The sequence below is a fragment of the Gorilla gorilla genome, chromosome 1, assembly GCF_029281585.2.
Source record: "Gorilla gorilla gorilla isolate KB3781 chromosome 1, NHGRI_mGorGor1-v2.1_pri, whole genome shotgun sequence".
NCBI lineage: Eukaryota > Metazoa > Chordata > Mammalia > Primates > Hominidae > Gorilla > Gorilla gorilla.
In genome coordinates, this window is record NC_073224.2 from 117,362,787 (window position 1) to 117,372,994 (window position 10,208).

Genomic DNA, 10,208 nt, shown 5'->3' on the forward strand with positions numbered 1-10,208 from the left:
GACCATAATGCAATGGGGTTAACTACCACAAGAGTTGCATAACAGAATAAAGCAAGCAACTAAGGCACCAAATGCCACAAAAAGACTAAACAAGATTTCAGTGGCCTACTCTAAGGTATTAAGTTCCCCCCCTTATTATCTCCAGTTGTATCTCCATTCTTAGAGGAGAATGCACCACGTTTTTTTTCCCCCAGCTAGAAAAACTAAATGAGCAGCCCATAATAAGCTACATAAAACCTTTATTTCCAATGTTATCTTTATTCCAATCCAAACAACCTATTGTTAAGCTTTACTGTCATCACAGCTTAAAATATTTTCACTTTAGTGAAGAAAATTATTTCTGACTTGAAAAAAAAATCTTGTTTATAACATTAAAAAACTAAATCCTGGTGTCAGAACAGATCTCACTGGAAAAAAGTTGTAATTACATTCCTGGTAAGAAATACAAATGTGTTGGATAAACTCACTTAAAATGCTTACTAAGCAAGTACCTCCACCAAAGCAAAGAAGAACTACTCCTCACAAAAATGAAGGAAAAGAAGAGAAATTTCATATTACCAAATTTTATTTCTCCAGCATCTTCCCTGAAATAAACAGAATGGATACATATTCCTCTTAAAAATTTTCAATTGAGGCAGAAGAAAAAAAGTTATTTGCAGGAAACCTAGAAAAGCTATTATGAAATTATCTCACAGCCTTCCTCAAACAAACAAAACGTCTTGGCTAGAGTAGATGGTTGGAGAAAAAGGAAAAAAAAATGCTCTTAAGCCAAGAACTAGCCTACATTTTCCTTCATCCTTACCTTTTATCCCCATATAATAATACACACCCAAAGCCCCTGCTCCCCCTCAATCTACACATATGCACACATCTTCCTCTCTCACTGTCTCACTTTCAGAATTAGATTTTTTAACACTAGAAAAAAATATGAATATAATATTCACATATACTGGGCCGAATATTAAAGTTGATATCTATTTGGTTTTACTTAAAAACAAGATAATAGGTAACATGTTAAGGGGAGACTCTAAGAGTATGCCTTAATCTGAAAAACACAAGGGAATCTAATATATATTTTTTTATTTCTTTTTGAGATGGAGTCTTGCTCTGTCACCCAGGCTAGAGTGCAATGATGTGGTCTCAGCTCACTGCAACCTCCGCCTCCTGGGTTCAAGTCATTCTCCTGCCTCAGCCTCCCGAGTAGCTGGGACTCCAGGCATGCGCCACCACACCCGGCTAATTTTTGTATTTTTAGTAGAGATAGGGTTTCACTATGTTGGCCAGGCTGGTCTTGAACTCCTGACCTCGTGATTCGCCCAACTCAGACTCCTGAAGTGCTGGGATTACCAGCATGAGCCACCATGCCTGGTCTACCCCATATACATTAACTAGCCACTCACTGAAAAGTCTTTTTCATAGTGAGAAAGATAACAGTTAAGATAGTAAGAAGTTCTTATTAGCCAATTATCTGGCATCCACATCCTTCCATCCTCACCCCCAACCGAAATCTGTACCAGGAAAGCTCAAGAACCAGTAACATTCCACAGAAGCATTAAAAATAGAGGAGTAGAATCAAATCTTGTCCAGTGTTCTATCACAAAAAGAAAATATATGAAGAGAAAAACTTACTTGCAGTATCCTGTGCCATTGTGGTAGGTAACACACATTCCTTCATTTACACAGGGTTCATAGCCATCTCGACACTGCAATGCTAAAAATAAAAACAAATGCACATTAGAAGTAAGTCACTAATCATAACCCTCAGACACCAAAGAAGTGTAATCCAATCCAGATCAGCATTCATTCCACCTAATCTGGGTTTCTTTTTAGAGTTTTAATCAGTTTTTTGTTTTGGCTTCTAGCACAGAAGCCCATCCCAAAACTATCTTCAAACAATAACCACGTTTGTGGTCTTGAATGATGCTCTTATTTCTCTGTGTTTCAGTATCTCCAGCTGTTACATCTCCATCTCCCAATTAAAAATTAAAGCCATACCATCTATCACATGACACATCATCTTGGGATTTAGATACTTCAGATGAGTATTATAAGGATTCATCAATGAGTGTTTAGGAAAATGCTAGATAAATAATAGATCACCATTATACTGATGAATTACTTAGCCTTCAGGTGAAGTTTTAAAACAGACCGCTTCAAGAAGTAATCAGAAACAGCAATATTAGTAATTCGACAAACTAAAATTGAGAGCCTAGTATGCACCAGGCACAAAATTAGGATCCAGAAAAAAGGAGAAATGGAATACATAAATAAACGAATAAACATAATCTCTAGCTTTAAGGGGCCCATAAAAAGATGGGGAGTAGATCATGAATAGAGACTGCAGAGAGAGTATCAAAAGAAATAAAAGGAGAAGGCAATTTTATACATACAGATAAAACAAAAATTCTCAAACTGTTGATTCCCCCATTCCCTTTAAGAGACAATAAAAAGGCACTTTACCATCTGAGGCCCTCCCAAAAACAGACTTTTCAGAGAAAAGAACAAAAACAACAGCAATAGTAGACATTTTCATTGATTTCAGCCAAGAATGGAAGAAGTCTACTCGAAATCTGCCAATCACTTGCTGGATAATTACAATATCTTGATTGTTTAGCTTTTAGAGTTGAAATTTTCATCACCAAAATACATATCAAGAACCCTAACAACTGGAAAGGTAAGACAGAAAGAAACCTAGTCAAACAATAAATATCAAATTGAAGCTCATGAACTCTTTCTTGGAAGTTATTAAGATGTCCATCTCTTATGATAGTTAAGGTATAAATACCTGAAAGCAAAACTGAGAAGCTCCCCCCTCCAAGTTTCCTCTAACCACACCACTCTATGCATAAATTGTGCAAGATCAGAGATGCTAGGCCTGGCCATCCCTGGCCACGAAACCAGTAGCCCAGGTGCAAGCTGGATGTCAGAACTACTCCTCCACCAACAATTACTGCATAAACGCCCAGTATTGTATCCAGTAGTAGAATCGTTTGAGAACATGTTTACAGAAAATGCATCCCATCCTTGAAATAATATTTTTAAATGGTAATAGTAATAATAATAGGCTAACACACAGAACTTACTAAATACCAGGCACTATCCTAAGTACTTTACATAAATTAGCTAACTAATTCAATCTTCACAACAACCCTTAGAAGTAAATTTCATTATACCCATTCTCAGGTGAGAAAACAGGGAGGATAAGTGGCCTGCCTACTGCCATGCCAGTGAGTTAGAAAGCCAGAATTTGAATCCAGAGACTCTGCCCTTAACCACCAAGGTACACTGCTTCCCACTACCTGAAATTTCTCAGGATTGGCAGGGTGGATATTATTATACCCATTTACCAATAGTAGAGGCCAGAGAGAATAAGTGGCCTCTTTATGGGGCATCGCGCCACTAGCTGGTGGCAGTGCTGGGCCTAGGACCCAGGTCTCAGTAAAAGTCCAACCCATCTCTATGACAGCTGTTGGGATCACACAAAGAGTCACCAGGCTGCAGGCCCAAACAGGCAAATTCAGGAAGAGGGTCATCTTGTTGTCCATATCCCACTTCCCTGTAAGGCTCAAATGCTCCCTCTTCCCACACTGATAAGCCCAATGCAACAACTATAATTAAAACAGTTAATGTCAGGTTATTTCCTCCATACCAAAGTTCTCAAACTGATTTTTTCATTCTCTTTAGACACTTTTATTAGTTTCAGTGAGAACTTCCGGGGTTTTTTCTATTTACTTTTTTTTTTTTAATAAAATAATAAATAAATAAAACCCTCACAGTAGGAAAGGAATGTCCTGTAGGCACAGAAAAAGCTGTAGCTCTGTCCCCCTGCAGGAATCCTGGTGCAGTGGAGGGACTCAGGAGACCTGAAATCCTGTCTGTACCCCTAATTGCAAGCAAAGCACAACTTCATGGGGGCTCAATTTCCCTACCTGTAAACCAAGCTGAGAGTTAACTAAATGTCCCTAAAGGTTCCCTGTGATCCACCAGCGACAGCTCCCTCCTTATAAGTACATGAATGGCATGCCCAGTGCCTGAAGAAACCTGGAGTACATAATGACCCAGCCACCCATGACTCAGAATGCCATGGGTGCAAAAATCACGGCCTGTTCCTATTAAGTGTCCTGACAAATCATTACAGTGACAGGTTCAGAGAAATACAAACAACCCAAAGTCAATATGTAGCAATCAATCTAGCAAATAACTTTACAGCCTAGCCTTAGTGAACCAATCAAACTCAGTGACTGAAAAGAAGGTGGGCTTACCAGGCTAATAATTAATGCCACTTGGCTGATGTGTGGGATCATGCTACCTTGAACCTTTAGCATTTACTGAGCCACGGTTCTCAAACTTTAGTAAGCATTGGAATCACTTGGAGGGCTTTTTAAAAAAGAGTGTTAGACTCGACCCCCACAATTTCTGACTAAGTCTGCAGGGAGCCTGGGAATCTGCATTCCTAACAAATTCCCAGGTGATGTTGATACCACAGGTCTGAGGAACCACACACTGACTATGACTATATGAACGCTTGAGTGTCCACTTTTAAAAATACTCAAAAGCTATATAATATAGAGGTCTTAGATGATTTAGATGATAACATATCGTCTGAATAAACAGGATGTGGAGAAATGGAACCCTTCTACTCTGTTAATGGGAATGTAAATTAGTACAACCATCGTGAAAAACAGTGCAGACGTTCCTCAAAAAACTGAAAATAGAATCACCACATGATCTGGTAATCCCACTGCTGCGTATTTACCCCAAATATTTTAAATCAGTTTATTGAAAAGATGTCTGTACACCCATACCAAGTTATGGAAGTGTCCATCAACAGATGAATGGATAAATAAAAGGTGGTAGGCCGGGCACAGTGGCTCACGCCTATAATCCCAGCACTTTGGGCGGCTGAGGCGGGTGGATCACGAGGTCAGGAGTTCAAGACCAGCCTGGCCAAGATGATGAAACCCCATCTCTACTAAAAGTACAAAAATTACAGCACACCAGTAATCGCAGCTACTCAGGAGGCTGAGGCAGGAGAATCACTTGAACCTGGGGGGCGGAGGTTGCAGTGAGCCGAGACTGCTCCACTGCACTCCAGCCTGAGTGACAGAGAGAGACTCCATCTCAAAAAAAAAAAAAAAAAAAAAAGCTCTGGTAGATACATACAATGGAATACTATTCAACCTTTAGATATAAATTCTGTCATTTGAGACAACATGGATAGAATTGGAGAACATTATGCTAAGTGAAATAAGGCACAGGAAGACAAATACAGCATGTTCTCACTTATATGTAGAACTGAAAACCATCAAATTCATAGAAGCAGACAGGAAAATGGTGGTTACGGAAGCTATGGGCCTGATGATCAATGGGTACAAAAAGCTACAGTTACACAAGAAGAATTTTTTTGTATATGTTTGAGATATATTGCATAGTGTGGTGAATACAGTTAATAATAGGGTATTGTACATTTCAAAATTGCTGAGAGTAAATTTCAAAAAATGTTAAATATTTGAGATGAAGGATACACTAACTACCTTTTAATTGTTCTACATTGTATTAGCAAATTATAACATCACCTTGTACCCTATAAATGTATACAACTATAAATTGACAATTCTAATTTTTAAAAAAGAAAAATAATCTTGAGACTCGTGGCTGTACTCAGGAGCAAAAATGAATACTATAATTATCTTCCATACAAAGAGAAATTAAAACTTTGATAACCTGAAACCATGAAAGTGAGACCAGGACAGACCTCATTTCAAAATTCAATTTACTTTTTTCCAATGTAAAACACTTAAATTTAACGATAAAATTGAAGGCAGCTTCATGCTTATAAAGTAAAAAAACAAACATTAATCATACCATAGAGAATTGATGTTTAAACTGATGCTTTAATAGACTCCAAGAAACTAGTCACTCACAAAGAGTCATATTTAACCCCAATTTTCATGTCAATAAATACTCGCTGGCTGAAATAAATCTTATTTACTGTGTGTGTATCTGCTGTTTGTGCAGGCCCTCCTCTACTCCACCAAAAAAAAAAAAAAAAAATAGGCAAAAAGAAGTAGTAGATTTCAATCTCATCACTCCATCATTTGGCAATATAATACAAAAATCTAGAAGCCAATTTCCAATTTTCATACACTTTCAGTGCAGTGGATTTGGGAACTAGCTATCTAATATTCAGAACATATTTAGAAAGCATCTACTATTGGCAGGCACAAGCCCTGATGTCAGGGATACCGTAGTATACAGAATAAACTCCCTGTCCTCAGGAACCTTATTTCTATAAGAGAAAGGTGGCTAAAAAATTAATAAATAAAATAATTTTGGACAGTAATAAGTGATAAGTTCCATTGGAAACAAAACCCAGTAATGTATAAAAAGCAATCATGAAGGCTGGGGGTGCAGGAGTGTACCTCAGATAGTGTCTAGGAAAGGCCTCCCTGAGGAGGTATGCTTTGAGCTACAATGTAAATGAACAAGTGTCATGAAGAAGCTGGGCCTCCAGCTGGGATACTCTCTGGATGAGACTCTCCAGGTCCTTTTTGGCCTAAAGCCCTGGCGAGTAGAAAGCCCCAGTGCCATCAGACAGCCACACCTCATCCTCATCAGGGACACTATGAGGTGAAGACCCCTCCAAGGTGCCAACAGCTCTCAGCTTCTGGGGTCTTTCCAGACTAGACGAATAATCACTTGTAACTGAGAGGGACCAGACCTGGCTCTTGAGGTTCTGAATGACCTTGTTGGCATTCTGCAGCTGGGCCTTCAGATCTTTGATGTCCTTTCGTAGGACCGAGATGTTTTCTGACTTTCCATATACCCGGAACTCTTCCTGCTTCCCTAGCTGGTTCTCCAAGGGCTTCCTCTCAGACGAACTAGCCAGCCCCGGCACCCCTGCTCAGAGCACAGCCCCTCCATCAGGATCACTTCCTTGAGGCTGTTGTGCTCCTCACACTCTGAAAAAAGACAAAGATGTCTTCCTAAATAAAAGTTGGATGTGCTGTTGTGGCCACTGCCTTTGAGAGGAGGCAGGTTTGGTCATGAGGACAATAATTACTAGGGAAAAAGTTGAATTAGTACTTTACTCAACCCTGACACTGTACTAGGCATTCAAATACAATATTTCTTATCCTCCTTATACCTACAAGTTAGGTTTCATCACTTTCTATTTTACTGACTGGGGAAACCAAAACTTAAAGAGAGGTGGTAAACTAGCTTGTTCTAGATCACTCAAACTAGCACATGGCAGAGCCAGAATTCAAATCCCCCAATGTCCTGTGTTCATTCCACACACGCTGATGTTTCTTAAGACATTAACATGGCCTTATCTATTTAGAATGGCCACAAGAACATAGGACAAGATATTCCTGCATGCTGAAAGTTTAATGCTTTCTAAATTTTACTATAATTTAAAAGTTTATTGGGTTACAACTGTGTGAAAAATAGGCATAGGAAAATAAGACTTCGAATAAATATATCAGCATGTTAACATCAGTGTATTAGGGCGGTGGTACTCAGAATGAGAACTAATCCATGGCATTTTACCAGATGCCAGGCACTGTTCTAAAGCATTTTATAAGAATTTACTCATTTAATTGACATTAGTACCTGATGGGGTAGGTAGTTCCTTTATTACTATTTTAACATATAAAGAAACTGGGACATAGGACAGTTTTCAAACTGGGATTTGAACCAACCAGTCTGGCCCCAGGATCTTGTCTCTTAACTGCCACACTACACTGCCTCAAGAATGAGAGAGATTCTGTTTTTCTTCTCTTCCGGTTTTCAGTGTGGTGGGTGGCCCTATAGTTGTAGTCTTTTTATAATGCAAAACAAAATTATGTTTAACTTATGGTTTGCATGTTTCCAAAACCTCATCTGGTCTCTAAGTAGGTCTTAGTATTTCTATAATAATCAGTTGGATAGAACTTTATATTATTATCATTAGTAGTAGTAGTAGTATGTCAAAAACTAATTGTAGAAATTCAAACTTATACTTAGCCTCATTTTGGGTTAGAGTTCTCCTATTAACCTCCTGTCCTCCTCTTTCCCACCACTTGTTAGGTGTGGAATTGGCCAACAGCATCCAAACGTGACAGCTGACTCCAGGGAGGGGTGAGCCCCACACCCTGTGCTCTTACCAGGACTGGTGGTTTCCTCCTGTTCAGCCTGATTCTCGCTTCAGCCACAAGTCTCATAGCCCAGGTCCTGGAGGTTCACCTGGACCTGCTTGCTGTCCTGCTTCACCAAGGATTCACCTGCTTGGGAAGAGACAGCAGGTGTTAGACAATGTCTGAATTTCCCACATATGCCCTCAGCCTCAATGGCACATACCCTAACCTTTTGGGGCAAGGAGGGCAGATCCACAGTGCGAGAGAAGCTTCTCTGAACTGGTGGGAGAAGAGACCACCAGCTCCAGGAAGCAGAATTTCTTTCCACAGGAGGAGTCTGCATTTTCCATTGATTATCTCCCCTTCAGAAAACCCAGGCTTTAGTTGGGACCAGATATCCTTAAGTCAGCGATTATACACTACCATCTTTAGCAGCCCCACTGAAGCTGGCAAGTGCTTTATCCACAGGGGTTCAATAAATGTTGAATGGAGCTGAACTAATTTAGAGTCCCAAGACCCTAGACCTGTACTGTCCAATAAGGTAGTTAGCAGCCACATACGGCCACTTTATACTACATTAACTAAAATTAAATAAAACCAAATGTCCAAGTTGCACTAGCCACACTTCATGTGTTCAATAACCACATTATGTAGGTATGGAACATACAGAACTTATAAGACACACAGGCTAGTTTTCTTTACTAGTAAGTCATAGTTACTTACTAAGCATAACTCTGTATTTCTCCAGCTCGTTAGCCTGAGCAAAGACAGTGGCTTCTGATAGCAGCAGCTTCTCCTGGAGATCTTGATAGCGTTGTTTGCATTGTGACAGCTGGGAGCGCAGGTGCTGGGTGGACCCTGGTAGGCTAAACGCTGACTGAGGCCCAGGGTCATGAGGCTGCGACTGGTTATCCAACTGTGAAAGGGGCCAATACAGGGATCAGGACAGTCTGAGGTCACCCCCATGCAGTGACGACCACCGCCCCTTCTGAACCCTGTGGACTTTACTCAAGTCTGTCACAGCACTTCTCATGCCATTTGGCAGTGACTTGCTTTCCAGATGGAGCTCCTGGAGCGCTGGGATAATGTTTTCTTCATATCTGTATCCACAGCACACAGCACAGCACCAATCAAGTCTACAGAGGAGCTCTCAGGAAATGTTTTCTCAGTGGTCAAAAAGAGAAGGGGTGGAACCCTCCACTCATCTCCCCTTGCATTCTGTCCCATTGATTCTCTCAGAATCCCTGTATTCTCCATTTCACTGAATCTTCAGCACGGCTCCTTCCCTAAAGAGGATCCCAGTAACCCATCTGAGGTCCAGGAACAGACACCTGTGATGAGCTGTGACAAAAAAATGGCAGCGATAAGGGATGTCATTACATACCACTTGTCTGGGCTGCCTCATAACCTGATGAATCCCTATGTTACAGCAATTACCACATCCTGTTAAAATTACCTGTTTGTGTGCCATCTTTCCTGACTATATTAAGTATCTCAAGGGCAGCCACTGGTTTTATTGCCCCATGCCAATGCCTAGTATGTTATCTGAAAAATTAAGTACTCAAGAAATATTTATGTTATAAAAGCCTTTCTAAAGGCTGAATGTAGGCAGAATATTATTACTATTGTTTGTGGTACAGAGACCCTTCTCTTGGTACCTCCTGATTCATATGGGAGAATGTTTTAAGGTAAACACTGTCATCTCAAGCCCTTCTCCAATTAAACAATTTCACTCAATTTCACTCAATCTAAGCCCACACTTACTAGGTGGGCATCCACTGTGAAGGTAGCCCCAAGGTCAAGGCTCTGGGGTCTGGGGAAAGGCCTCACAGTCACATTCCCCTCCTCTTGGTGTTGGTGCTTCCCAGGAGAACCAACCAGTTCTGTGTTTATTCCGTCGATGGTGCTGGTCAGATGCACAAGGAGCTCTGGAGTAAGTTTACTATTCCCTTCCTTGCTACTCAGCACAAGTTGTTCTTTGAGGAGGTTGATGATATTGTGGGCATTCTTCAGTTTTCCCTGGAGCTTTCTGAACTCAGCCTGAAGGCTTCTCTCACTCAGACCCTCTTTGGCTACCAGTCTCAACCATCA

The 10,208-nt window shown here is 40.4% G+C and overlaps 1 protein-coding gene across 5 annotated transcripts in view; it reads right to left on the bottom strand.

Annotated features, from left to right (window-relative positions):
- The window catches only part of LOC134757007 (notch homolog 2 N-terminal-like protein R), a 50,629-nt gene extending 40,467 nt beyond the window's left edge, over positions 1-10,162 (bottom strand). For 4 of the 5 annotated variants that reach the window (XM_063697475.1, XM_063697443.1, XM_063697470.1 and 1 more), the window contains exons 1-5: positions 9,882-10,162; positions 8,841-9,458; positions 8,148-8,267; positions 6,722-6,962; positions 1,630-1,711 (exon numbers count right to left, since the gene is read on the bottom strand). In XM_063697475.1, the coding sequence (XP_063553545.1) occupies positions 1,630-1,667 (38 nt within the window). In that variant the 5' untranslated portion in view covers positions 1,668-1,711; positions 6,722-6,962; positions 8,148-8,267; positions 8,841-9,458; positions 9,882-10,162. The remainder of the gene's footprint in view (positions 1-1,629; positions 1,712-6,721; positions 6,963-8,147; positions 8,268-8,840; positions 9,459-9,881) is intronic. The other variant, XM_063697430.1, reaches the window with a different exon arrangement.
- Between the last annotated feature and the right edge of the window lie 46 nt (positions 10,163-10,208).